We start from the raw sequence: 27,457 nt of genomic DNA, 5'->3' as shown, positions 1-27,457 counted from the left end.
CTTTTGAAAGACGTTTATTCAAGATGCCACATGCAAGTGGCGCTGGCCGCGGAGGACTTCAGGCATGGAGCTTTTTGAACTCAGTGTCTTGCGTTTGCAATGTAAGAGCTCTGCCCCTGAGCCTTGGGTTACTTTTGAGAGAGGGCCCTGTGTTTTTATTTATTTACTTGTTATTAGCATTACCGTTTTTTCGGCCTGGGTGGGGTCTGAACTTGGCTAGGCTGGGGTGCTCTCTCCTTTTAGCCTGGCTTTCTTCCCACTGGTTGTGTATTGACTTACTTTTTTGAGGCAAGGTCTTGCTTGCGTTTCACAGGTGTACCTGCATCGCAATCCGCCTGTTTGTGCTTCCCAGGAAGAGGGGGTGCCTGGGGTGTACCGCAGTGTCCAGCTAGTGGCTGAGAGGGGACCTCTCAGCCGGGCCGGGCCCCTACGTCAGAGTCCCGCCCGCTATGTCAGGAAAAGCAGGGGCATAGTATACGTTATTTGTCACAGAGTCAGGCTTTGGTCCCTGCTACCAGTGCCTCAAATGATGTGAACGCTTCATACAAAGTTTGCTTTTGCTTTTGTTTTTGTGTTGGTACTGGGGCTTGAACTAAAGGTCTGGGCACTGTCCCTGAGCTTTTTCACTCAAGGCTAGCACTCTACCACCGGAGCCACAGCTCTACTTCCAGCTTTTTGGAGACTAAAAGTCTCATGGACTTTCCTGCCTGGGCTGGCTTCGAACTTTGATCCTCAGATCTCAGCCTCTTGAGCAGCTGGGATGACAGGCGTGAGCCACCGGTGCCTGGATTCATTCAGTGTTTAGAGAGGTTCTGAGTTTTTTTTTTTTTTTTCTTGCTGGTCCTGGGGCTTGAACTTTCGTCCTGGGCGCTGTCCCTGAGCCTTTCATTCAAGGCTAGCGCTCTACCGCTTGAGCCACAGCGCTACTTCTGGCTTTTTCTGTGACTGATAGGAGATCAGAGTCTCACAGACTTTCCTGCCCGGGCTGGCTTTGATCCAGGATCCTCAGATCTCAGCCTCCTGAGTAGCGTGGGTTATAGGTGTGAGCCACGGGTGCGCGGCGGATGCTGAGGTCTCTGAAGGTGAATTTTGCAGGTCGTTGTGGGGTAGGGTCACTCAAGCCCGTGCGTGGCTTGCAGAAGGACGGCGTTGATGAGGGACGCGGGAGCCGCACGTCCCAGACCCCAGCAGGGCGCGTGCGGGCGGTGGCCTCAGCCCCTTCCTTCATCTGTGACGGGCCTCGGGCTCTTCCCCTCCTCTTCAGTCCCGTCCACGTCCCCTTGCTCCCGGAGTCTCGTCCGTTTCCCCGGCTTCCGTCTCCTCGTCTCCCGGGGTGAGGCGGCTCTGGTGGGCTGGCTTCGAGTTTCCACTTTAGGAAAAAGTCTGGCTCGGCGGACTCCTAAAATAGAGCTGCAGCCCAGGCTCCCTGTCTGAATTCCAGGTCGTCACAGCCGGCGACTTGTACGAACCTACTGTGTCTCCAGATCTCCCCTCATCAGTTCCACCCCGCGGGGACAAGCCAGGGGGCCGTTCGGCGCCCCTCGATTCCTCATCCTCACCCCTAAACTCGCCATGCACAGACCCCCATTCCCTCTCCACTGCCGTGGTCTGCGGTGCCTCCGAATTTTACGCCCCCCCCCAAGCTCCGTGCTCTGGTTCTAAACAGGAACATGTGATCATCCATCACTGGCCGGCGTCCCGTCCCCCGGGCTCTCTACGCCCCTCACACGGCCCCGGGGGCTGTGTGTGCTGGCCTGGCTCTACCCCAGGGCGTGGGCTTCTCCTTCTGCCCGACATGCTCCTTTTCTGGCTCTTTCTCAGCCAGACGTCTGTCTTTATTCTTCCTCCTGACTCTCTTGTGCCCCCCTGTTCTTCCTCTTTAAGCACTGGGGTCCCCCAACCGTCCTGCCCCGAAAGCCCGTGAAAATGGCACCTTCTCGGAACCATGGTGCGGCGCCAGGAGCTCTTCCCAGAGGGGCCGGGCCAGCCCAGGGCAGGCCGGAGACGGTGGGATGAGGGAGAGGCCGAGGGAGGCCGGGGGTCTTGGGAGGGGAAGGGAGGGCTGCAGAGGGGGCCAGCATTTCCCGCCCGCTCTCCTCTAAGGAAGAAGATGACCGGTGGCCAGGGCCCGCTAGTTCGGGTCAGTGTGTTTATCTTTAGATTTCTGAGATAGGATCTTGCCGTGCGGCTGAGGCTGGCCTCCGCTCCGGATCCTCCCTGCCTCAGCCTCCCCAGGTGCCAAGATCACAGGTGTGAGCGTGTGTGTGTGTGTGTGTGTGTGTCACCGTGCCCGGCTCAAGCTGTTCACGGGGGACTTCTTTTCAGCTGGAATGTGAATGCTGGTGAGGCAGAAGGTTTCCCAGCATGGTAAACTGAGGCACCTTCAGGGCCCAAGAACGGGTCCAAGTTAGAGATGTTGGCTCTTGGAAGAATCGGCCCAGGCAGACGGAGTCTCTGTGCCGGCTTTGCCCTCAGCCCCGGTTCCCGGAGCCAGGCACGCTGCCCGCACACTGGGGATGGGGGTGGACGTTACTCTATTGCCACCAACACCGCGCGTGCACGCGTGCACGGAATCTGGAAACAGGAGGAATGTCAAGGCCCTGGAGACGGAATGAGCGCCCACGGCGAGAGGCTGGTCCAGTGAGGCCTGGCAATAGGGCGGCCAGGCTGGCCCTCTGCTGCAAGGCATGCTGGGACTGGCCGTGGAGGGGGCTGGCCAGGCTCTCACAGGGATTCTGCTGTGTGTCACTCGAAGTCTGGCAGAAGATGGCCAGACGGGGAGAGGGCGGGGAGGATGGGCGAGACCATCTGGCGTGGTGAGCAGCTGCGTGGACAGTGCCAGGACGGACAGACGGAGGACGGCAGACACAGCTACGTCCTGGGAAGGAAGCGGAGCCAGGGCTGTGCTGCCCGCGCTTCGATGCCCGTGGCCACCGAAGGGCCAATGTCCATTAACTTTAAAACATGGCTTCCTCGGAGCCTTTTAAGTGGCCTCCGGGGCCTCGCGAGGCCCCTGGCGGTACCATCGACGGCCTGCGTGGGATACTTTGAGACAGGCCCATCCAGAAACTTCCATGTATCCTCGGCCTTGGAATACCCTGGGGTCTTCATTTGTCTGGCCACATGAAAGCGAGCCCCGAGGCTGCGGCCGGTTCCAGAAGCCAGAGAGTCTCCTCTTCTTCCCACTGTCCTCTCGGTCTCCTCTCGGGCGGGGCCAGGGGAGGGGAGCTGAAGCGGAGGCTTTGATCCCCGAAAGCTGCCGGGGACCAGGGGTGAATCTCTTCCCCTCGGGTGGGGGGGAGTGAGTCAGAGACACAGAGCACCAGCTCCGTCTTAAATGTCCAGAAGCTGGAAAGGTTGCCGGCAGGCCCTGCCTCTTCACCCCCCCACCCCCGGCCCCTCCACAGCTCCACGGCTGGCCGGCACGGATGCACAAGTCTCTTCTTGGTTCTTGCCGATCCGTCTTCCCTGGTCAATCCCAGGGCTGCCATCTCTCTGGGATGACGCTGTCACCTCTCTGGGACCCACGCCTTTGCTGAGAGCGGACTCTCCGTGTCTCCCTCCCTGGGCACTGCGTCCCCTCCACGGTGAGGTCAGGACCGTCCACACAGGCGGCGTCCCGGGCCCCAGCCCTCCTGGGAGGAGTTCCGGTGCTGTGTCAGTCCTGTGGTGCTGGCTGCGTGGACTGGTCGCGATCGGTGGCATCTCAGTAAGACGGAGTTCTGCAGCTCCCAAATGCCTCCACTTTATTCGCGTTGCTTCGGTCCCTCTCCATAAAGATCTTTTACAACTTTGTCTTTGAAAAAAAAAATCTCAGCTGGTTTCTATGGGATTTATCCTTGACCGCTGGACGTTTTCCCCCCTAGGGCTTATCTGTAAAAGGCGTCTAATTCTTTTCCCTCTTCGCTGATAGACTTCAGCTCATCGCAGGAGGACAATCTGGTTTTCATCAACGAAACCTCTTTCGCCCTGATGGCCGTGGTCCAGCATGACCGCAGCCCGGGCTCCTCCGAGTCCACCTCCCTTTCTCCAGGGAAGGAGAAGGACTCGGGCTTGCTGGGGCCTGACGGGAGGACCCGAGCCCGAGGAAGGATGCCCGGGAGAGGCCCCGGTTGCCCGCCTTGAGCCCAGCTAACGCAGGCCGCCAGCCCTGGAACCTCCAGAAAATGGGAACCTTTTCCTCGTTGTCAGTTCGTTGCTTCTGGCATTTTATGGTAGTCATAAGAAGCCGCGTAGTAACATCCATCCTCCACTTCCTTCTTTTGGGCAGGGCGGGGGGGGGGACAGCAACCGCTTAAAAGTACAAACGCGCCCGAGCCATACACCAACGCGCGTGCCAGCCTAAAGCCCGGCCCGGCATCGTCACTCACGGGGAGGTCTGACGCTGCTGGGCAGCCTCCAGCACAGCCTGAAGTGGTTTCTGGTTTGTTTCTTTTTTCTGCCTGGAAAACCCGAGCTCCTCTCCCGCACGCACGCTAGTTCTCCAGCGCGAATGTAGCTCAGCGACAGGCCGGGCCGGCTGGCCTCCCTCCCCTTCTCAGGCTCTGGCCGGAGACACAAACTCACCCTCTGCCCTCAGGGTATGAGTACCACCAGCGGTCCCGGCGCGAGTCTCCCGCGTTTGTCCTGCTGGGAAGCCAGCCACGGAAGAAGGCAGGAAGCGCGCCACAGTCTGGCGACCCACCCGTAGCCGCAGCTGCCGGGAACCGGCTGCCAAGCCATCACCCGAGCTCAGGAACCGGGTCCCAACGCCGCCGCCGCAGGCAGGCTCCGCGGGCCTGAGTCCACCGCCGGGTGACTCAAGGCGTGGAAATAGTCAAACCGCATGCCTCACGACACCCGGAGAAAGCCATGCCGGCCGGCACCCCTCCCCACGCCCCGCGCTCCCCACCCTGCCCAGCGTCGCCATAGCGATGGCCGGAGGCGGGGAGCGGGCGCCCGGGGACCCCCAGTGCCATCCGACCATCTCCTCTGGGTCGGGAGACCGCAGACCCCGGGCAGGGGTGACGTCCGACCAACGTGACGTCGGTGGAGGCGTCTCGTTCTCTGAAAATTAGCCAGAGATTTGACAGAGAGGAAGAGCAAGAACGGTGACAGGACCTTCTGCACAGCTTTTCTTTCTGGTCAGCACTGAGATTCGAACTCAGCACTCTACTGCTCGAGCCCCGCCTCCAGCTCCCAGTCTGTCCTATCTTCTGCGCCTCGAAAGCTCGTTTCCCTACAGGGCACCTGACCTGGGGACCCGCTGGAGAACGGCCCGTGAGCTGTGACGCTGTGAGACCCGTTCGCAGACCCTCCCCCCCCCCAGCTGACCAACACGGCCAGAGGAATGGAACGGGTGGAGCGGAGCCCTGTGTGCGTGCGGGGCTGGCGCGCAGAGGTTTGGTTTGCCAGTCTCTGAGAAATGGGAGGGGAAGGGCTGGGGCTTGGCCTGGTGGGGCCTCCACTTCCCGGGGGGCGCTGGGGAACCCCGGCTGGGGCTCTGTGTCAAGGAGATGGGGCCTGTCTCCCCCTCTTGGCCAGGTGTGCCCTCCTGCCCCCAGCCCGCCCCCCTCCCCCGCCCCCGGTCTGTCCTCAGAGGTCTACCTTGGGTTTGAAGGCGATGAGCTTCAGGATCATCTCCACGGTGAAGAGGCCGGTGAACAGCATGTTGAGGATGTTCATGGCGGATTTGAACAGGCAGCTCTGGCCGTAGTGCTGAGCGGAGGGAAGGGAGGGGCGGTGAGGGAGAGGTGGGGGGACAGGGGGGAGGGCAGGCAGGATCCCCGACTCCTCTCCCCCTCCCACCCCCTCCCAGGCCCGGGACTGACCTGCATGGCCAGGCAGATGGTGTTGAGCAGGATGAGGACGAACATCAGGTACTCAAAGTAGGTGGAGTTCACCACGTACCACACCTTGTACTGGTGCTGGTTCTTGGGGATGTAGCGCCGCAGGGGCCGGGCCTTGAGTGCGTACTCCACGCACTGTCGCTGGTGGGGCCACAGAGGGGAGGGGTCAGGGGGTGGGTGACAGACCCCCCCCTGTGCCGGGACCCGCCCCCTGTGCCGGGACCCCCCGTGCCGGGACCCCCCCGGTGCCGGGACCCCCCGTCCCAGGACCCCCCATCCCGGGACACCCCGTCCCCCCACCCCCCTCCTTCCCCGAGAGTCACCTGGTTCTTGTCCAGCTCACAGTTCTTATACTCTTGCTCGCCTTGCTCCTGGAAGGTGACGATAACAAAACCCACGAAGATGTTCATCATGAAGAAGGCGATGATGATGATGTAGATGATGAAGAAGATGGAGATCTCCACGCGGTAGTTGTAGATGGGGCCCTTGTCCTCCGTGTGGGAGTCGATGGAGCGGTACAGCAGCCTGCAGGAGGAGACGGCGTCAGGCCTTGGGGCTGCCTGGGGTCAGGGGAGCGTCCGGGCTCAAGTCCCGGCCTTGGGGCTGCCTGGGGTCAGGGGAGCGTCCGGGCTCAAGTCCCGGCCTTGGGGCTGCCTGGGGTCAGGGGAGCTTCCGGGCTCAAGTCCCGGCCTTGGGGCTGCCTGGGGTCAGGGGAGCGTCCGGGCTCAAGTCCCGGCCTTGGGGCTGCCTGGGGTCAGGGGAGCGTCCGGGCTCAAGTCCCGGCCTTGGGGCTGCCTGGGGTCAGGGGAGCGTCCGGGCTCAAGTCCCGGCCTTGGGGCTGCCTGGGGTCAGGGGAGCGTCCGGGCTCAAGTCCCGGCCTTGGGGCTGCCTGGGGTCAGGGGAGCGTCCGGGCTCAAGTCCCGGCCTTGGGGCTGCCTGGGGTCAGGGGAGCGTCCGGGCTCAAGTCCCGGCCTTGGGGCTGCCTGGGGTCAGGGGAGCGTCCGGGCTCAAGTCCCGGCCTTGGGGCTGCCTGGGGTCAGGGGAGCTTCCGGGCTCAAGTCCCGGCCTTGGGGCTGCCTGGGGTCAGGGGAGCGTCCGGGCTCAAGTCCCGGCCTTGGGGCTGCCATCACTCAGGCTCTTTGGGACACAGGCTCTGGCTCTGTGAAAGGGACAAGAGCCCCTGGCCCTCCAGGCCGCTGATGTAAGTGTACAAAGGTGTCGGGAGCCGGGGAGCCGTTGAAGGTCACACGCACCGCCGCTTCCCCTTCACACACAGACACTCGGGTAAATATTGAAACAGCAGCGGTGCGGGGAGCAGACGGGAATGAGGAGGTGGAGGTCAGACCAGACGCGGGCTAGATCCGACAGGAAATATCCATTTAGACTAAAAAAATAAGTATCGGTGTGAGCGTGGCTGACCGCGTCGCCCACCGCGCACGGCGCTCTGGCTCTCTACTCAAGGGGTTTGCATGCGTCTGCTCTCCACTCAGGCCTGGGCTCTGCCCTGCGCCCCTGAGTTCTCATCCTCCGTCAGCCTCCTCTGTAACCCGCGCAGACGTCCCGTGGGTGACGCGCAGACCCCTGGCTGGGGAGGCCGTGTGGGGGTTGGGAAAGGGAGCAGACATTGCTCGTGTTGGGTCGAAGTTGCCAACGTGTTCACGTGTTAGGCTGCGGTGTGGCTCCGTGGTAGGGGGCTGGCCGAGCGAGCGCACGCAAGGCCCTGGGTTTGATCTCAGCACACACACGCGCGTTCAGATCTCCTAGAAGTCGTTTCCACGGGTACGGGAAGGCCGCCCTGGCAGGGCAGGGCGGGGCGGGGGCAGGCAGGGCGCCCCTCTGGGAGGGTGGTGGGCAGGGCTGGGGGCCTCCGACGCCGGGCAGTGGGCGGCGGCCCCGGTACTCACTCTGGCCACCCCTCGAAGGTGGAGACGGTGAAGAGGGCCATCATGGCGGTCAGGACATTGTCAAAGTCGAACTTGCTGTTTTCCCAGCTGCGGGGCTGGATGATGGGGTGGTCCACCTCCCCATCTTTGTAGGTGATGTAGTTGCCCCTGCCACGGCAGCAGGACTGGGCGTTAGTGCCGGGGTCCCCCAGTCTGGCGTACTGCGTGGGGACTTGGGGAGCGCTGCGGGGGGGTGTGGACCGACGAGGCCGGGGCCACGCGCGCCGCGGGGGGGGGCGGCACGGTCGGAACCAGTACCGCGTTCACAGCTCTGACTGCGCGCCGCGCTGGCCACAGGCCCCCGCCCTCCCCGGCCGCCCGCTCACGCACACTCACTTGCACTCGGCCTCGGTCTGCTTGGAGCTGTCGGAGCAGGTGTACAGCTTTCCCTGGAAGGCGGAGGAACAGCGGGGTTGGTTAGAGACGCCCCGAAACGGGCGGATCCACAGGACGGAGGGGGGGGCCAGGCTTCGGGATGAAAAGGCCCAAGACAGCCCACGTGTGAAGGGCAGACAGGCTCACCCCCACGGGCAGGAAGCCGCCCGCGGCGGGCAGGCCCGGCTGAGAGGACGGAGCAAAGCCTCCTCCCGCCTCGGCCTTGCCGGGCCGGGGCCTGCATCACTCGCCCCACGGGCTGCCGCGTCCCTCTCCCGGGCGGCGGTGGGGTGAGGTGGGGGTGGCCCAAGCCCCGTGGAGACCTTACCTTGAAGAGCTGGACCCCGATGCAGGCGAACATGAACTGCAGCAGCGTGGTGACAATCACGATGTTGCCGATGGTCCTGATGGCCACGAACACGCACTGGACCACGTGCTGCAGGGGACAGAGGGACACACACACACACACTGAGCCACGTGCCGCAGGGGCCGGAGGGCCGGGGACAGGGCAGGAGGGCGGCCCGAGCTCGTGGAGGAGGTAGCGCAGACACGTCGGGGAGATCAGGAGAAACGGGGCTGAAGAGACAGGGCAGACAGTTGTCCCGTGGGGAGCCCAGAGGACTGGGAAGCGGGGGGTGCGGGGTGGCCGGGGGTGCGGGGTGGCTGGGGGTGCGGGGTGGCTGGGGGTGCGGGGTGGCTGGGGGTGGCTGGGGGTGCGGGGTGGCTGGGGGTGGCTGGGGGTGCGGGGTGGCTGGGGGTGCGGGGTGGCTGGGGGTGGCTGGGGGTGTGGGGTGGCTGGGGGTGCGGGGTGGCTGGGGGTGTGGGGTGGCTGGGGGTGGCTGGGAGTGCGGGGTGGCCGGGGGTGCGGGGTGGCCGGGGGTGCGGGGTGGCTGGGGGTGGCTGGGGGTGCGGGGTGGCTGGGGGTGCGGGGTGGCCGGGGGTGCGGGGTGGCTGGGGGTGCGGGGTGGCCGGGGGTGCGGGGTGGCCGGGGGTGCGGGGTGGCTGGGGGTGTGGGGTGGCTGGGGGTGTGGGGTGGCTGGGGGTGGCTGGGGGTGTGGGGTGGCTGGGGGTGCGGGGTGGCTGGGGGTGGCTGGGGGTGTGGGGTGGCTGGGGGCGCGGGGTGGCTGGGGGTGGCCGGGGGCGCGGGGTGGCCGGGGTGGCTGGGGGTGGCTGGGGGTGTGGGGTGGCCGGGGGCGCGGGGTGGCCGGGGTCGCGGGGTGGCCGGGGTGGCTGGGGGTGGCCGGGGTGGCTGGGGGTGGCTGGGGGTGTGGGGTGGCCGGGGGTGCGGGGTGGCCGGGGGTGCGGGGTGGCCGGGGGTGTGGGGTGGCTGGGGGTGCGGGGTGGCCGGGGGTGCGGGGTGGCTGGGGGCGCGGGGTGGCCGGGGTGGCTGGGGGTGCGGGGTGGCTGGGGGCGCGGGGTGGCCGGGGTGGCTGGGGGTGGCTGGGGGTGTGGGGTGGCCGGGGGCGCGGGGTGGCTGGGGGTGGCTGGGGGTGCGGGGTGGCCGGGGGTGCAGGGTGGCTGGGGGCGCGGGGTGGCTGGGGGTGCGGGGTGGCTGGGGGCGCGGGGTGGCTGGGGGTGCGGGGTGGCTGGGGGTGCGGGGTGGCTGGGGGTGCGGGGTGGCTGGGGGTGTGGGGTGGCTGGGGGTGGCCGGGGGTGTGGGGTGGCTGGGGGTGCGGGGTGGCTGGGGGTGCGGGGTGGCTGGGGGTGCGGGGTGGCTGGGGGCGCGGGGTGGCTGGGGGTGGCTGGGGGTGGCCGGGGGTGCGGGGTGGCCGGGGGCGCGGGGTGGCTGGGGGCGCGGGGTGGCTGGGGGCGCGGGGTGGCCGGGGTGGCTGGGGGTGGCCAGGGGTGCGGGGTGGCTGGGGGTGTGGGGTGGCCGGGGGTGCGGGGTGGCTGGGGGTGGCCGGGGGTGCAGGGTGGCTGGGGGTGCGGGGTGGCCGGGGGTGTGGGGTGGCTGGGGGTGTGGGGTGGCTGGGGGTGGCTGGGGGTGCGGGGTGGCTGGGGGTGCGGGGTGGCCGGGGTGGCTGGGGGTGGCTGGGGGTGCGGGGTGGCTGGGGGTGGCTGGGGGTGGCCGGGGTGGCTGGGGGTGGCTGGGGGTGCGGGGTGGCCGGGGGTGCGGGGTGGCCGGGGGCGTGGGGTGGCTGGGGGTGCGGGGTGGCCGGGGATGCGGGGTGGCTGGGGGCGCGGGGTGGCTGGGGGCCCAGCCCTCGCGGCGAGGGCCCCCATGTGGGAAGTTTTCTTGGGGCTTCAGGGTTTGAAAGTCCGTTCAGCATGGAGTGAGGGCGTCTCCCTCTCCTCAGCGGAACCCCCAACGGGAAGCTGTTGTGGGTGGAGCCCCTCCCGCCCCCTGGGTGCGCCCCACCAGCTCACCTTGAGTCCTTTGGCCCTGTTGATGGCCCTCAGGGGCCTGAGGACTCGCAGGACTCTCAGGATCTTCACCACGTTGATGGCACTCGACCTGCGGGGGGAGGAGGAGGGGATGACGGATGCTCAGAAGAAAATGGGGTCGGCCTCGGGGGGTGTTTTTACTTCTGTCTCCCGCTGTAGGAGCCCGGAGCGTGCTGGTCCTCCTCGGGGACCCTGAGCAGGCTGGGACGGCGGCCCCGGGCGGAGGGGCCGAGGTGGCCACGGTTGGATCCCCAGCCTACGTGCGGGTCAGGGACCAGACGCTGATAAGCAAGTTGGCAGGCGTCTCCGGCGATGGCGCCAGTGCCACGGGAGGGACCCGGAGAGCCAGGGCCCCCGGATTCCGACCCCGCTCCTGCTACCTGCCGGCCACAGCTCCGAAAAGCTGAGCTAGGAGGAGGGATTCTTGGTTCAGGAGGAAAAGGGGGATTTGGTGGCGGAGTTGGGCGGGAAGCTGGATCCTGTGAGCTGAAAGTTCTGGGTGGAGCTGGAGACGTTGGGAGAGGTCTCCATCGCCACCCTGCCACCCTCCAGGCTGACCACCAGCCGGTCAGGGAGGGGGCCGGCCCGCCACCACACCTGCCTTTCTTTGCCATTGGCGTGGCTCAGAGCAAGTCTTGCGAGGGCCTGAGTCTCAACTTTCCAATGTCCCATCCCTGAGCTGAGAACAGCACATGTTCATGCTCCCTTCTCCCTCCCTCCCTCCCACACGCACACACACACGCACGCACGCACACACACACACACGCGCACACACACACACAGAGGCACGCACACACACATGCACACCCTTTTTTTTTTTTTTTTGTCAGTCGTGGGTCTTGAACTCGGGGCCTGGGCGCTGTCCCTCAGCTCTTCAGCTCAAGGTTGGCGCTCTACCACTTGAGCCACAGCGCCACTTCCGGTTTTCTGGTGGTTTATTGGAGATCAGAGTCTCATGGACTTTCCTGCCCGGGCTGGCTTTGAACCATGATCCTCAGATCTCAGTTTCCTAAGTAACTGGGATGACAGGCGTGAGCCACCAGCGCCCGGCAACACACATTTTGACCGACTGAAGAGAGAGGAGATGGAGAGGGAGGTGGGCTGGGGGTGGTGGCTGTGACAGGCTCTGGTGGCTGAGGAGCAGGTCAAGCTGTGATATCACATCTTCTCCCGCTTCCCCCGCCGCCCCCCGCCCCGGGCCGCCACGAGCTGCGCCAGCTCTACTCACTGTATGCCAAAGGAGATGAGGGACACGCTAACCACCAGCAGGTCCAGGATGTTGAAATAGTTCCGGCAGAAAGAGCCCTTGTGCAGGAAGGCCCCATACGCGGTCATCTGCGGAGAACCAGCCGTGTGTGAGCGCCCCGGCCCAAGCCCAGAGACCCCCTCCACCCTGCCCGTCTCCCCGCGGCATCCAGACAGGCCCCAAGCTCTGCCCGAGAGGGCCAGGAAGGCTGGGAGGGACAGGGTGCCAAGAAGAGAGCGCCGCATGCAGCCATTCAACCGTGCCGGGCTCCCACAGCGTGGGGTGTCCAGGGGGCTCCACTGTCAGACCGTGCGGGTTTCCTGCCCGCCTTCAAAGCCCTTTAAGGCGAGCCCCATCCAAGATGGTGCCGCCACGTCAGGGCTCTCTGCCGAGCTATTTGGGCTGGATTTCCCCTCCTCACGTCCTCCCTCCCTCCCACCCAGCTGGCTGGCAAGGAGACCACCTGCCTTTGTCTGCCCAGGACTTAACGTCCACCCCCGGGAGGAGGGTTTAGGCTCAGCTCTCGCCCACGTCCCTTGGGTGTGGAGGGATGGATGGTATGGACGGGACGGGGGGAGGGGACACAGGCTCTGGAGCTCTGCTGACCTCCCTCCACCCCCCTGCCCGGGTTCAAATCCCACCCCTGCTGGGGAACTGCTCTTCCCGGAGCCTCATTGGGGAAACCGAGGCTGCCCCGTTGGGCTGGAGGCACCCGAGAGTGTGTGGGGGACGGAGCCCACGCCCGCGGCGCCGGGCCTGTGGCCGGGGCTTGGGTCGAATGCGGGGTTCTTCCTACGTGAGGGGCAGGGGCCCCTTCTGCTTCCCCGATACCCCAAAAACCTCAGGAGCAAGAGCACGGGCAGGGACGGGTGGGGAGGGAACTTCCTCTCTCTCTCCTCACCCCCCCACCCCTCGGCTGAGTGGATTGGACCCCGCGGATAGCCAGGGTGAGGCTGTTAAAAAAAAAACCACGGGCCGCGAGGCAGCAGACAGAGGAAGGCCGAGGGCCGGACGGCGGGAGGGCTCCTCTCCTGGGAATCAGCGTCCCGGGTGCCGCAAGGGGGCACAGATAGCCGTGGCGGCCTCGTCCTCTCCATTGACCTCCCCCGGCCAGCAGCGGGCGGCAGGAGACTCAGACGCGGGGGTCGTGGGGGGGGTCGGAGCTTTGGGCCTCTCCCAGGGGCCGCTTCGTCCAGTGTGGTCTGAAGGCCCTCAGCTGGGCGGAAGACCGCCGAGGCTCAGGCCCCAGCCCCCGGAAGGGCTGACCGCCTTCTCCCGCGTCCTCCTGCAGCCTGAGCGAGGACGGATGGCCCTGGCCACCTGCGTCTCGGCACAATGCCGGGCAGAGCCCACTCCGCCAGAGAGACCGAGGTGGGGGTGGGGACCGGGCTGGGGGGTGGGCACGCAGCACAGCCAGCACAGAAGAGACCCGAAGAGGAAGAGAGAAGGGGCGGGAAGGGCCGTGCGCGGCCATCAGCACCATCGACACCCTGAGGGGAGGCTGGGGGGTGGGTGGGAATGGCGGCTCGGCGTGTTTCTCCTCCTGGAAAAGAACTCCGGAGCATCTGAGTCCAAGTCCAGAAAACAAAACAAAACAAAAAAAAGCACCCGTGGAAGAGGGGCCGGTAGCAGGTCTGTCAGCGCGGGCTCCGGGTCCCAGCCCCAGCTTCAGGAACGGGCTCTGCCTAGAGTCACTCTGCCCCTGGGCCCCTGGGAGATCTGAGCAGCTCTGGGTAAGTCGAGGAAGCCAGGGGTGGGCACGGCTGGGCCCCTGGGGGGCAGCGCTGTCACCGAGAGCTCAGGTAAAGGACATGTGTCCCTCGAAGGGCTGGGCGTGAGCTGCGAGTTTCGCCAGGACGGGAAGGGACTGCAGCTCCCAGGGCCGCATCGGCCCCAATCACAGGGCCTCGGGGGCCCCGGGCCCTGGAGAGGGACATGGTAGGCCAGAGTCCCAGTGAGCATCGCATCACCCCGACGCGCGTGCTCTGAGCAGTTGGCCCAGGTGCTGGGCGGCCTGGCCTGGGCGCCCGGGCTGGGGGGGCTGACCGTGACCTGGCTCTCCCCAGAGGGGCTGGGCCGGGGTTCTGTCTGGGTTGGGGATGGCTGCATGAAGGCAGCTCTGGAGAGCCGGACGGGGCCAGCATCGGGCAGGCCGGGGCCTGGCTGCTCACGCTCCCTGCGGGAGCTCCTCCCCTCCCTCCTCGGCCAGGACGGAGCTTTCCGCCGGGGCACGGAGGGGCCAGCTGCATCGCGCGTGATCGGCCCAGAGGTCGGGGTGGGAGCCTGGCTGCCCGTCCCGCCCACGATGGGGCGGTGTGGCCCCAGCTCGGCTCAGCCCCACACCCACAGCGAGCCACGGAGGAGTGCGTGGGGACGGTCCCCGGAGACGGCGGCCACAGGGCGCCTTTACGCGGGGGGGGGGGGGGGGGGTCTCTTCCCTTTCTACAGAACTCATCCGGGCGGGAGGAGAGCGATCGAGTTTGAAGGAGGGTTCTGCCACGCACTGACCGGCGATGGCACAGGGGAGCGTGGAAGCCGGGCACCCCCGATGGCCACGGAGCCCGGCCGGTGACGGGAAAGCCACCCGGAGTGTCACCACGGCTGGGGCGGGGCGGGGCGCACCTGCTCTTGGCCTACAGCGGGACAAGGGGCAGTCCTGCCTGGCTCCTGAGCCTGGGCACAGTGACAGTACTAACTCTCCCACGTTAGGCTTGGGAAGTCAGAGAGAGAGAAAGAGAGAGGGGGAAACAGAAGTCAGAGCGTCGGGGGCAGAGCAGAGGCGGAGGGGCATGCTCGGGGTGGGTTACCTTAAGGATAATTTCTAATGTAAAGATACTAGTGAAGACGTAGTCGGCATTGCCTAGGATCTGGAAGACAAGCAGAACGGGGTTAGTGGCTCAGAGTGACCCCAGGATGCACAGAGCTGGTGTGTTAGAGACAGGCAGCGGCAGAGCGGGCCGGCACGGGCCGGCGGGCGCGGTGCGGAGGGGCCGGCGGTTTGCGGGGCTTTACCTTCAGAGCAATTTCAATGGTGAAAATGGTAGTAAAAACAATGTCAAAATAAAACAGAATCTGCAAAACAGAAAAGCAACAGGGCGGGCATGGGATGGGGGCCGGCGGGGGGGAGCCGCCAGAGGGCATTCACCGGAAAAGGGGGCATCCTCCAAAACAGGGAGCTCTTTCCAGAGACCTCCGGGGACGGGCGGGTGGGACTGGGGAGGACGGGTGTACGGCCGGCCCTGGTGCCACGCGGGGCTGGTGTGGGCAGCCCAGCGGCTCCGGATGGAGCTTCCCCGGGCGGGAACGGGGTCCAGGCAGTGTCTGCCTGGCTGGCGGCTCTCCCTGTGAACCCAGTTTGCCTTCCAGCCCCCAAATTTGACCACGGGGATGTTTGTCAAAAGGGGAGAGGAGCCGGGCACCGGTGGCCTGTCATCCCAGCTACTCAGGAGGCTGAGATCTGAGGATCGCGGTTCAAAGCCAGCCCAGGCAGCAGAGTCCACCAGACTCTGATCTCCCATGAACCACCAGAAAACCAGAAGTGGCGCTGTGGCTCAAGTGGTAGAGCAGGGACAGCGCCCAGGCCCAGAGTTCAAGTCCCATGACGGGGAAGGATCGCTGGTTCCTCACGGGGACACCCTGGGGGGGCCGGCCGGACAGTTGCTTCCTGGGCGCGGACTTTCGTTCCAGGTCTGGGCAGGAACGCTCCCCAGGCCGGCGCAGGCCGAGCCCGGCTGAGGGTTTCATGGCTCTTCACACGCTGGCTGGGCTCAAGGGATCATCTCAGTAGCCTCAGAGTCTAGATCCAGTGGGCCCAGGCCCTGAGCATGGATGTGTGTGCACACGTGTGTGTGTGTGTGCACAAGTGCATTGTATGTGAGTGCGTGTGAGGCTTGGAGACACAGCCGTTCTGATTCTATCCTTTGAGGTGTTCACTAGGGTCGCGATGGGGCCTGGTTTGGACTGGTGCTACGGAAGACGGCAGAGGCTTGTTTTAACTTTGAGTGCGTGGCCTTGTGTGCGCAAGGCCGGTGCTCTGCCACCGGAGCCACACCTCCAGCCCTTTTGACCCTGGTGATTTGCAAGGCTGTCTCGTTCTGGGCCTGGCCTGGGATCCTTGCATTTGACCGGGGCATGCTGCCACACCCAGCCTCTCGGTTGAGGGAGAAGCCTCTGCCCAGGCCGGCCCTGAACCAGGATCTTCTGGTCTCTGCCTCTCAGATAGCGAGGATGACTGGCTTGAACGGCTGTACCGGGCCGTGGCTGGCTTTCATCGGGGGCCAGCCTGATTGATCACTGTCACGTTTGCCACGCTCCCGTCCCGGCCGGAGGGCTCTGGGAGCAGGCGGGAGACGCCGGGGTGGGGGTGGGGGCGTCTCACTGAGTCCTGCTCGAGCCCCGTCTTAAAGGAATGCTCGTTGTGTATCTGACAGCAAGGCGCAGACGCCACGTCCAGACCGCGGCCACAGAAGCCACGGGCCTGCTCCCGGGACAAGGGGGTACAGGGGACAGAAAGTGGGGGCGGGGTGGGGCGGGCCTACGTGGTTCCTGAAGGAGGTGTGCTGCACGGGGTCTTCGGCGGCCAGGGAGACGCTGCTGAGCAGGATAAAGAAGAGGATCAGGTTGGTGAAGATGGTGTCGTTCACCACGCGGTGGCACTGGAGACGGAACCTGCGGGGGGGGGGGAGAGGAGGAGATGGAGACCAGCCTGCGCCCCCCGCCCCCGGGAGCCGCACCCCTAAAAGGGCCGTCCATGGCAGAGGACGGGAGACGCCGCGCGGCTCTGAGTTTTGTTACGCGAAACAGACTCAGTGGATCCTGAAGAACAGAAAGATGGAGTCTGCGTGTTCAACACCTGAAAGGGGGGGGATGCAGACCACATGTTCTGAATGCGAGTGTGCGTGTGCGTGTGTTCCCTTAACTCAGCGTCTGCTTACACAAGCTGGAGGAGAGGCCCCGACTCGCCCGCTGGCGGCGGCGGGGGGGGGGGGCGGCAGGGGTCCACCTCCCCCGCGTCCCCACGCACCTGTTGTTGGGGCTGAAGATGAAGAAGGCGCTGGCTTCCGGCATGGGCACGGCCTTCTCCTTCAGGTGCAGCTCGGAGAGGGGCCGGGGGCGGGGCCCCACCGGCATCTCCGGCTCTTCCTCCTCCTCTTCTGGAAAGAAAAGCAGCCCTGGAGACAAGGCCCGCGTCTCCACCTCACACCCCCCCCTCCCGCTCCCAGGAATGCCAGTGCGTCTCACGAGGGCTGCCAGAGACCCCCGCTGCCTGACACGGGTCTCCGCGGAGCACTGGGAGGGTGGCCAGCGGGTCTCTGTTTGCCCCAATCTGTCCTGGTCTTAACACTGAAATCCCCACATTCCGGGAAAGGGACCTCGCCCCCCATCTTCGAGTCTAGTTGGTTTATTTGGGGACCCAGACAAGATCCTCTCCCGGGAGCTCTTTCCAATTCTGTCGCCCTGTTGTACAACTCCTTAGAGAGAGTAAAAATGCAGCGAGATAGTTCTGTGACAGACCCTTCCTCCAAGGATTTCTAAGACTGAAAAAGACTCAACATTGCAACCTGGACACCTTCTTCATGCTTTTCCTCGTGTCTAAGCCCCAGGACATGGAGCAGGGAGTGAGCTGGGTGGGCAAAGGGACTTCCAGGGAGAAGAGAGGCCGCGCGGTCCTGCGGGCCCAGCCACCAGACGGACAAGGCCACGAGGAAAGCCTAGCTTTGCTTCAGAACGCAGCTGGTTTGTCAGCCGCCTGGCGCGGCCGCCCACCGCCCGCCACCCAGCCTCCCCGGGGGGGTGGATGTCAGTGGGACCCAGTCCCTCCACAGCCTGTGCCGGCTTCCCCCTCGGCTGGCCACAGCTCCAGGCTGGAGGAGGCAGGCACGAGGCTCGCACGGGCCTCCATGGTGGGGAGGGGCCTCCGAATGGACAGTCAAGTCACACGGACACACAGGGTCTCATCTGCAGGGCGCTTTCTTAGGATAGGAGACCCGAAGGCACTATACAAGGAAAGCAACAAGTGGGCCACCCGTGCCAGCCGCTGCCCCTCCACTCCCGAGGCTCCCTGAGCCAGGGCCGCACGGAAGGGGACCCGCCGGAGCTATTCGGGGGCAGAAAGTCGTCTGCCATCCCCGTACACTGCCTAAGATAGTGGCGATCTCGCAGGGGCGAGCCTTACATGTATGCAGATCCAACTTCCAAAGGACACATGGAGCGGGAGGAGATGGGGGGAGGAAAAGGGGTCCCAAACTCGGAGAGACACGGGGATTCTAGCATCCACAGCACAGCGTGTGTGAGAGACGATTATTATGTGTCACGTATTTATGATGGACCAGAAGAGAGGACGCAAAGGCTCCAAACATGAAGTCACCATGGACCGGCCCATGCAAACTACTGGACCGACGGCCACTCCCTGCCTGTGTGTGTCCGGTGATCATCCGGCGGTACTGGATTTACTCTTACAACATTCCCACCGCGAGTAATTTAAAATCAGAAGCTGACACTGTTACAAAGAAATGGATTCCTTATCTGACTTACACAACCGCAACCTCTCGGTCCACCACCTTTACCATGACAGTAATAAATAAATAACAAAAGTCATCCGCAGAAAGAGTAAAAAAACCAAAACGCTGCTCAGACGCGGCCCTGTCGATCTCGACATCACTATTACGGGAAAGTGGGGGGAAGGAGCCAGCAGCTGGAATGCTAGGCCTCCAGCAGCGTGCGTGTGTGCAGAGGAAATGGGGACATAGCCGTCATTTCCACGTGGCCACTAGTGCGCGTGCGCGTGGAGGAAGGGGCTGCCAGTCATTTCCGTGTGGAGATCGGGGTCCGGGTCCCCCCGTTCCCCCCCAGCCTCAGCGTCGGCCGCGAGTCTGGTACCTGTGGTGTCTGGGTTGGGGTAGGAGCTCTTATCCTCATTTTCATTGGGCTGGAGCTCGTCCACGGTGATCTGGGCAGGGGGCAGAGGAGGGAGAGTCCTGTTAGAGACCTGCCACAGTTCGGGGGTCCCCGTGGCCACCCTGGGGATGAGGCCCCCCCTTCACCTTGCATGGCCTCAGGGGACCGCGCAGAGGCCGGGAGCCCCCAGTGTGCCTCCCCCCCCCGCCCCCGCTGGACCCCATGGCCCGTATCTGTGCTGGCTCCTTCCTCTTCCTCTCCGGGTGTGGGGCCCGGGGGACCCCTCTTCTGTGGCAGGGACCCGCCAGCCATGGTGAGGGAAGGAGGGGCGGCCACGCACCTTGGTGGTGGGCGGGGACTCGCCGTCAGCCGCGATGGACCGCAGCTCGATCTTCTCCTCCTTCATCTCCTCCACCACCGGCTTCTCCACCACCTCCTGTTTCTTTTCGGGGCTGGCCGTCCTGGCCGGCCAGCGGGAGGAAAACACAAAAGGAAGGGATGTCGGCGGGAGTCGGCGGGGGGCAGCCGGGGCCCTGGCCCTCCCCTCTCCCCAGGCACGGGACAGTGCCGAGTTCACCCTCTCCAGCCTCTCGAGTCCCCAGATTGGAGAACGGCTCCTGGGACCGGCGCGTGCAGCAGCCGGCACAGGCCAGCCCGGCGTGCCGAGTCCGGTCTTGCCTTCCCCCCACGCAGAACGAGGCCAGCGGGAGGAGCAGGGCTCTAAGCTAGCACGGCGTCCCACGTGAGGGCTGCCTTCCTCCTCCCCGCCTCAAAAACCAGCACAGTGCCGGGGACTCGGGAGACAGGCCTAGCTGGGGACTCGGGAGACAGGTCTAGCCTGGGACTCGGGAGACAGGTCTAGCCTGGGACTCGGGAGACAGGCCTAACCTGGGACTCGGGAGACAGGCCTAGCCTGGGACTCAGGAGACAGGTCTAGCCTGGGACTGGGGAGGCAGGTCTAGCCTGGGACTCCCCAGGCCTCCTTCCAAGCGCGACTGGCATTTCGGAGCAGCAGGTGGGCTCAGAGGGTTACCTGGCTAGCTTCTTCCTCTCTTTCTCCTCCTCCTCCTCCTTCTGGGCAGAGGTCAGGCTTTCCGCATCGGCCAGGTTATCCACCGCAATGGCCAAGAACACGTTCAGTAGGATATCTGTTTGTGTCCGTTCTTAAAGAAAACGACTCCTGGTTTTGGGGTGTGGGATGGGCCCGGGAGAAGGGACGGTGGAGTTTCCCATCACAGCTCGCTTTAGGGGGGTCCCAGGCCGTGTCTTTCCCTCCCTGCCCCCCTTCCGTGTCCATCCGCCTCCTCCGTGCCTGGAGCTTTCTAACTGGCCAGGACCAGGCTGGCTGGCTGGGCGGGCCTGATCTCTCATCGCTGAGCGGCATCTCCAGGGGCGTGGAGACCGCGGGGGAGAGCAGTTCTTTGTGAGTGGGTGTGGCTAGACGGCCCAGCCAGCTCTCACGGTGAGACTGCACCTAGCTACGGAGCCCTGGCCCCGGCCTGGCTGGAGCGGGTCTCCCTGCTGCCCTCCCCCCCCCCCCCCCCCCCGTAACCGAGGCCCCACGGGGCAGACGGAGCTGGAGGCGTCGGCACGTTTGCCACACTGGACGCCCAGAACCCCACCCTCTGCATGCGAGGAGGCGGGGCTCTGCGTGCGAGTCGGTCACGCTCACTGGCCCCTTCGGAGCACTCACTGTTATTCGACCACAGGCTGAGTAGCCCTTGCCTGAAATGCCTGAGATCACAAGGGTCTCAGGATTCATTAAAAAAACCTGTGTGTGTGTATGTGTGTGTATGTGTGTGTGCGAGTGTGTGTGTGTGAGTGTGGGTGCGAGTGTGGGTGTGTGAGTGTGGATGTGAGTGTGGGTGTGTGAGTGTGTGTGTGAGTGTGGGTGTGAGTGTGTGTGTGTGTGGGTGTGTGAGTGTGGTGTGAGTGTGTGTGAGTGTGTGTGTGTGTGTGTGTGTGTGTGTGTATACTTTGGCCCGGTGTTGGTGGCTCGCACCTGTCATCCTAGCTACTCAGGAGGCTGAGATCTGAGGATCAAAGTTCAAAACCAGCCCGGGCAGGAACTTCCCTGAGTCTCTTCTCCTTTGAACCATCCAAAAAAAAAAGCTGGAAGTGGAGCTGTGGCTCAAGTGGCAAAGCACCAGCCTTGGGTAAAAGCTCAGGGACAGCGACCAGACCTTGAGTTCAAGTCCCAGGCCCGGCACAAAAAAAGGGACTTTGGGCTGCTGGCGCGTGTGTATACAGTGATGGACGTTGGTGCGTGCGCAGCACGTGTCTGTACATGGCATTGGCCCGTGGACGCTCCTGGCAATGTCACAGTGTCTTTAGTAAGCTTACATGGCCGTGGGACTCGTGGTGTGGTTGTTTTTGCGGATGTTGCCGTGGTGTGGTTGGAGAGTTGGGGTTTTGTGGTGGGAGCAGAGCACTCCATGCGCCCGCCCTGGGGGCTGAAGCGTGGTCTGTGGGCCCCAGCACCCTCTGCTTCCTGAACCACACAAGCTGGGATTTAACCAGAGTCTCGGCACCTCCTTTGCCACCCGGTGTCCGGACACCAGGGGCAGAGAACCAAGGGCCTGGGGCTGCGTCAGGACGGAGCCATGGGGTCTGCTCGGTGCCTGCCCAGCTCGGCCTGCGTGAAGGCCCCTTCCAGGAGGGCTCCCACGGTGGCTGCACGCACTGGGGTGCCATCCACCTGTGTGATAACTGGGGCTCCCACCCCGGGGGTGACGCTCAGCCACAGCCCATCGGGGGCCCTCGGAGACCTGCCCCAGGCGTGAGCCACCTGGGCCTGCTCTGTGCTCTTACCCGGGGCAGTCTTGCTGGGCTTGGCGGGCCTGGGTGGGGGGGTGGGGGGTGCTCGGCCAGCCTGGGGGGGGGTTAGGGGGGGGACGAGGGAGCTGTGGATGGGAGTGGCCCTGAACGCCGGCGGTGAGGCATACCTGTGGGCTGAAGGGAAAGCAGGTGTGTGTGTGTGTGTGTGTGTGTGTGTGTGTGTGTGTGTGTGTGTGTGTGTGTGGTGGGGGAGGGGGGCAGCGGCAAAGGATACAATTTCCACAGATGAAGAGGATGATGAAGTAAATACAGACTAACATCCCTGGAAAAGAGGGGCCGCCATAAGCCATGATCCCATCATACATCACCGAATTCCAGTCCTCCCCGGTCAGGATCTGAACGACACATTCCCACCAATAAGGGACACAGCGTTAGACCAACAGCAGAGCCCGTACTCCCCGCCCGGTCCCGCGCCTCCGGACCGCCCCCCGGCTCTCCCCCCGGGGTGGGGGGCTCCCACACATCTAGCTCTATCTCTTGGCCGCATGCACGGCCCCCGGCAGACGCTCCCACAGTGACCTCCCGTACGATTGAGTGAGGGACGGGAAGATGGCCGTCCCCTCCCCCCCATGCTGGCCTTTACGGATGTGAATCCGTAGGGGGGAAACGGCAGGCCGCACCGGGCATCCAGTACCATCTTTAGGGTTTTGGTAGCACTTGGAACACTATTAATTTGTTTTTTAAATAAGTCACTTTATGTTTAGACTCTCCCAAGTGCTACGATTTTAATGGAAGAGACGATCGTAAAGATGAAACACCCCGTCCTCCCCAAGCCTGGAGCTGGAGGCCCCTGGGCACGGACCATGGGGGGGGCGAGCTAGGCTGGCTCCCCGCCCAGGACAAGGATGCCACTTCCCACCCCTCACCTTTCTGGGGCTCCTTCTTGCTCCCCCTCCCGCCCTGCCACGCCCCCCCGTCGTTCCCCCTCCGCCCCCCCGTCGCCCCCCTCCGCCCTCCCCCGTGGGTGTCCCAGCCCGGGGGGAGCCCCCACCTGGAAGACGGTGAGGAGGGACTGGGGGAAGTTGTCGAAGGTGCTCCTGCGCGTCTGCATCTCGTCGAAGTTGAACTTGCCCCCGAAGAGCTGCATGCCCAGCAGCGAGAAGATGATGATGAAGAGGAAGAGCAGCAGCAGCAGCGAGGCGATGGAGCGCACCGAGTTCAGCAGCGACGCCACCAGGTTGCTCAGGGAGTTCCAGTACCTGGGGGCGGGAGGGTGGTCAGCCCCTCTCACAGGGTCAGGCGGGGGGGTCAGCCCCTCTAACCCAGGGACAGGCAGGGGGGTCAGCCCCTCTAACCCAGGGACAGGTGGGGGGGTCAGCCCCTCTAACCCAGGGACAGGCGGGGGGGGGGGTCAGCCCCTCTAACCCAGGGACAGGTGGGGGGGGTCAGCCCCCTGGGGACAGGTGGGGGGGTCAGCCCCTCTAACCCAGGGACAGGTGGGGGGGTCAGCCCCTCTCACGGGGGACAGGCGGGGGGGTCAGCCCCTCTCACGGGGGACAGGCGGGGGGGTCAGCCCCCTGGGGACAGGCGGGGGGGTCAGCCCCTCTAACCCAGGGACAGGTGGGGGGTCAGCCCCTCTAACCCAGGGACAGGCGGGGGGGTCAGCCCCTCTCACGGGGGACAGGCGGGGGGGTCAGCCCCTCTAACCCAGGGACAGGTGGGGGGGTCAGCCCCTCTAACCCAGGGACAGGCGGGGGGGTCAGTCCCCTGGGGACAGGCAGGGGGGTCAGCCCCTCTAACCCAGGGACAGGCGGAGGGGTCAGCCCCTCTCACCGGGGACAGGCGGGCGGGGACTAGTAAGCTGGGTAATGAGCAGCCGGGGGGGGGGGTCAGGGCTCGCAGTCCCCCTCATCCAGCCAGTGGCTGTGAGCAAGCAAAGCGCAGAGCAGCAGGGGGCTCAGGAGGTGGACTGGGACCTGAGCTCCTCCCTGCCCAGACACGGTCCACACACGGTTGAGGGGGGCTGGGCTCTCAACTGCACAGAGCCCCAGGGCCGACAAAGGCCCTCCACCTGGGGGACACCCGCCCCAGGGCAGCCGCAGTGGCTACCCGTGGAGGCGTGGACCGGATGGCGCACACGGACGGACTTCCCTGAACTCTCCCTGTCCTCAGCTGTAGCTGCAGCCTAAGTGATCTGTTTTATTTATTTATTTTTTTGGTCAGTGGTGGGGCTTGAACTCGGGGCCTGGGCGCTGTCCCTCAGCTTTTCAGCTCAAGGTGAGCGCTCTACCTCTTGAGCCACAGTGTCACTTCCAGTTTTCTGGTGGTTCATGAGAGATCAGAGTCTCATGGACTTTCCTGCCCAGGCTGGTTTTGAACTGCGATCCTCCGATCTCAGCCTCCTGAGGAGCCGGGATGACAGGCGTGAGCCCCTGACACCTGGCTATCTGTCTTTTTTTTTTTTTTTAAACCGTGAGTGGTCTCGGCTGTGCCAGCTATCCCGGAGAACACGCCATGTCACACCTGTAAACACGGGCAAGCACCGCACACAGGCGCGTGCACGCACACCCATTGGAAATGAAAGATGCGTGAACACTGGGAGCGCACCGGACAGATAGAAGCCACGACCGTGAGAATGTGGTGGGACCGGAACCCCCAGCCGGTCCTGGCTGGCGGGCACGGAAAGCGCTCCGGTCTCTGAACAACAATCCCAAGAGAATCTGACTCAGAGTTCACCAAACGACCTAGAGATTCCACCCCGAGGTGCCTGACTGAAAGGAACGCACGCATCCGTCCACAAAAGCGGCGACAGAAGCGTGTCCCGGACACTTCCCACAGCAGCCTGAGGGCAGCGACTGATCGAACACCCGTCAGCGAGCAACAAACAAGATGGGGCATCTTCACTGGATGGCCTGAAGACGTGGCGCGGAGCGAGAGGAGCCGGTCACGAAAGACCACCTTCGTACAGCTCCATGATAGAGACTGCCGGCCCCGGACAGAGGCTACGGACAGGTCAAGTAGATACTGACCGTAGTATGGCACTGGACAAGTTAAATCTCAGCAGAACGTTATACACGCGATGGTGGTGAGGCAGCCAATCAACCACCGGCCCCGAGGGGCCGTGGCGTGGTCGCACATTGTCCTGAGCAGACTGCTGCTCCCTGCGTCCTCTGGAGAGGCCCCCCGCCGGCCCTGGGGGTGGGGGCTGGCGGGGGGAGGGCCGGCAGATGGAGAGGCAGGACAGGCGTGAAGGCTGGAAAACACCTGTGGCACAATGCCCGCCATCGTGTTCCAATAGATTGGGGCTGGTCTGCAGAGACCCATGCTCAGCCCAGCGGCTCCACGCCCAAGCTTTCCTGACAGCATCCCCGATCAAGGAGAACACAGGCCCACGGGGGCATTTCTGATTTTTTAAATCCATTAAAAAAAATTGTACCTATATATAAAAATGATCATGTTAACTATTTTGTTTGTTTTGTCGGTCCTGGGTCTTGAACTCTGGGCCTGGGCGCTGTCCCTCAGCTCTTCAGCTCAAGGCTGGCGCTCTACCACTTGAGCCACAGTGGCACTTCTGGTTTTCTGAGTGGTTCATTGGAGATAAGAGTCTCTCAGACTTTCCTGCTTGGGCTGGCTTTGAACCTCGATCCTCAGATCTCAGCCTCCTGAGTAGCTAGGATGACAGGCGTGAGCCACCGGCGTCCAGCCATGTTAACTACTTTTAAGCGTGCCGTTCAGAGATCTGTAACCATTTGACACGTGACCACCGCCATTATCTGTCGCCCGAAGCTCAGTCCTCATGAGCCCACCGGTCCAACCTCTCCCTCTAGTTTTACTCATGACCCCCGGTGATCTTGATGACCGTGAGGACTCCCCTGCGTAGGACCGGGCGGGGTTTCTGTGTTGTGACTGGCTTGCTTCACTCAGCCTGGCTTTTCTTGCTTTTCCTGGGGGCTCCTTTAGATCGCCCCGAGTCTGTCTGCTCACCCGCCCTGGAAACGTGGGTGCCTCTGGCCGTTGTAAATAACGCCTGTACAGGAGCGGGCGCACAGAGGGCTCCCCGGGCTCCCGGTGGAGCGCTTTCGGGCGGACGCCCACAGATGCAATCGCTGGTCCCCGCGGCCATGCTGCCTCTGCCGGTGTGGAGCCGCCATCCTGTTTCACGGTGGGGGGCCGTCTCTCTTCCCGCCTCAACCGCGCCAGGCTCCCGGTCTCTCGCCCTCACCCGACTGGTTCTGTAGAAGCTGTTTTTAAGCTGTGGCCTCCCTACGAGCGCTGTCTACGGGGTTGGGTAACGAGGCTGAGCTGTGGTGGGTGCTCCCTTTCCGCCTCCTCCATCTCCCTTTCTGCAGAACCACCTGTGACCGGGGGGTGGAACGGTCACCGAGGCTGGAGGGGCCAAGGACAGGGAGCGACCGCGCTCCCGCCACTTCCGGAAGCCACCGCGGCCGGCCTTTCATGCTGCTGAATGCAATTCTGATTTGCTCGGTTCTGGGCGGAAGACATCGCTGGACGCCACAGCCCTGGGGGAGCCGGGCGTCAGCCGGAGGCTCCTGGACCCTGAGGCCCGGCGGCTGCCACTGCGGCCGCCTGCGGGGGGAGGGGGGAGGGACGGGGGAGGGGGAGGGGGAGGGACGGGGGAGGGACGGGGGAGGGACGGGGGAGGGGGAGGGGGGAGGGGGGCGGGAAGGAGCCCCGCGCCGAGCCGCCTACCTGGTGATCTTAAAGATCCTGAGCAAGCGGACGCAGCGCAGCACGGAGATGCCCAGGGGCGACATGATCTTGGTCTCCACCAGGATGGTCTCCAGGATGCCCCCGCACACGATGAAGCAGTCGAAGCGGTTGAAGAGCGACACGAAGTAGGCCTGCAGCCCCAGGCTGTACATCTTCAGCAGCATCTCTGCCGTGAACATGGCCAGGAGCGCCTTGTTGGCTGTGTCTGCGGGAGGGGGAGGAGACAGTGTGATCAAGGCCGCAGTTGCAGCAGAAGCCCCACCCCCCCTCCAGCCGCGCCCGGGGCTCTGTGCCGCGCCGCGCTCACCCTGCACCTCCGTCAGCCAGTGCGGCTGGTTGTAGTGCTCCGAGGCGATGGTGAGCGTGTTGAGGAAGACCAGGAAGATCACCAGCCAGTAGAAGACGTTGGACTTGACCGCCGCCCGGCACTTCCTTCTGCAGAACCTGTTCCACCGGCGCCAGTAGCGGCTGCAGCGGGACAGAGGGAGAAGGGTGGGGCGGGGGGCGGTGGGCTGGGCGCGAAGCTCACGGGGTGGGTGCGCGCAGCGGCTAAATCCACACCCGGCCTTTTCTAGAGCATCTCAGGGGAGGGCCAACATCAGTGGCCTGTCCACGTGACACACGGGTGCCACATGACGCCGCTGCACGCACGTGCTCCATGCCTGGCTTTCTAGGCCCGGCACGGGCGGCGGTGCCGGCACTCTGGTCTGCCCGGCTCCATCTCGGGAGGGCTTCTGGATTTCTCCTAACGATCTCTGCAAAGCAGGGGTTCTCCTGACTTTGTAGAGGAGGGGAAAAAAAACCTAAACCCAAAAAACTAAGGGTTAAAGAGGTGGAACAGCGTGACCAGCAGGGTAGTGCGGCCGGCTTTTCTCCCTAGCCCAACCCCCAGTCCCTCCGGAGAGCCTGGGCTACAGGGTGTTGGCTTTGATGGGGCCCCAGGGCGTGTTCTGGGCTCTGGTGGGTGAGCACACATCCACACGCACACACCACAGCGTGCTGAGCCCCGGGAAGGGTTCCCACGGTTTGGTTAGAGATGTCATCAGCGAGTCTCAAACCTGGCCCTGCACGGAATTGCCCGGGGCTCCCGCAACCTCTCTAGCCAAACCTGACACCAAACCGACTAAATCAGAATGTCCCTGTGCTGCCCCCCCTCCCTTAATACCCCTACTGGGTTTTTCTCTTTTTGCCATTCGTGGGGCTTGAACTCAGGGCCTGGGCGCTGTCCCTCAGCTCTTCAGCTCAAGGTGAGCGCTCTACCACGTGAGCCACAG

General features: G+C 64.3%; 1 protein-coding gene across 1 annotated transcript in view; it reads right to left on the bottom strand.

The window, feature by feature from the left end:
- Cacna1c (calcium voltage-gated channel subunit alpha1 C) overlaps positions 1 to 27,457 on the bottom strand; it is a 304,839-nt gene that overhangs the window by 16,299 nt on the left and 261,083 nt on the right. Inside the window, exons 13-30 of the mRNA XM_069988882.1 lie at positions 26,491 to 26,651; positions 26,163 to 26,388; positions 22,504 to 22,711; positions 21,727 to 21,847; positions 19,708 to 19,822; positions 19,015 to 19,135; positions 18,657 to 18,726; positions 16,801 to 16,930; positions 16,316 to 16,445; positions 14,585 to 14,644; positions 11,760 to 11,866; positions 10,514 to 10,601; positions 8,475 to 8,582; positions 8,108 to 8,160; positions 7,733 to 7,879; positions 6,152 to 6,353; positions 5,811 to 5,969; positions 5,587 to 5,697 (exon numbers count right to left, since the gene is read on the bottom strand). Of these exons, the coding sequence (XP_069844983.1) occupies positions 5,587 to 5,697; positions 5,811 to 5,969; positions 6,152 to 6,353; positions 7,733 to 7,879; positions 8,108 to 8,160; positions 8,475 to 8,582; positions 10,514 to 10,601; positions 11,760 to 11,866; positions 14,585 to 14,644; positions 16,316 to 16,445; positions 16,801 to 16,930; positions 18,657 to 18,726; positions 19,015 to 19,135; positions 19,708 to 19,822; positions 21,727 to 21,847; positions 22,504 to 22,711; positions 26,163 to 26,388; positions 26,491 to 26,651 (2,317 nt within the window). The remainder of the gene's footprint in view (positions 1 to 5,586; positions 5,698 to 5,810; positions 5,970 to 6,151; positions 6,354 to 7,732; positions 7,880 to 8,107; positions 8,161 to 8,474; positions 8,583 to 10,513; positions 10,602 to 11,759; positions 11,867 to 14,584; positions 14,645 to 16,315; positions 16,446 to 16,800; positions 16,931 to 18,656; positions 18,727 to 19,014; positions 19,136 to 19,707; positions 19,823 to 21,726; positions 21,848 to 22,503; positions 22,712 to 26,162; positions 26,389 to 26,490; positions 26,652 to 27,457) is intronic.

This window comes from Dipodomys merriami, unplaced genomic scaffold (assembly GCF_024711535.1).
Source record: "Dipodomys merriami isolate MVZ:Mamm:240054 unplaced genomic scaffold, mDipMer1.0.p SCAF_368, whole genome shotgun sequence".
Taxonomy (NCBI): domain Eukaryota; kingdom Metazoa; phylum Chordata; class Mammalia; order Rodentia; family Heteromyidae; genus Dipodomys; species Dipodomys merriami.
The sequence above is the reverse complement of the archived record's forward strand: the minus strand, read 5'-3'. Positions and strand labels throughout refer to the sequence as shown.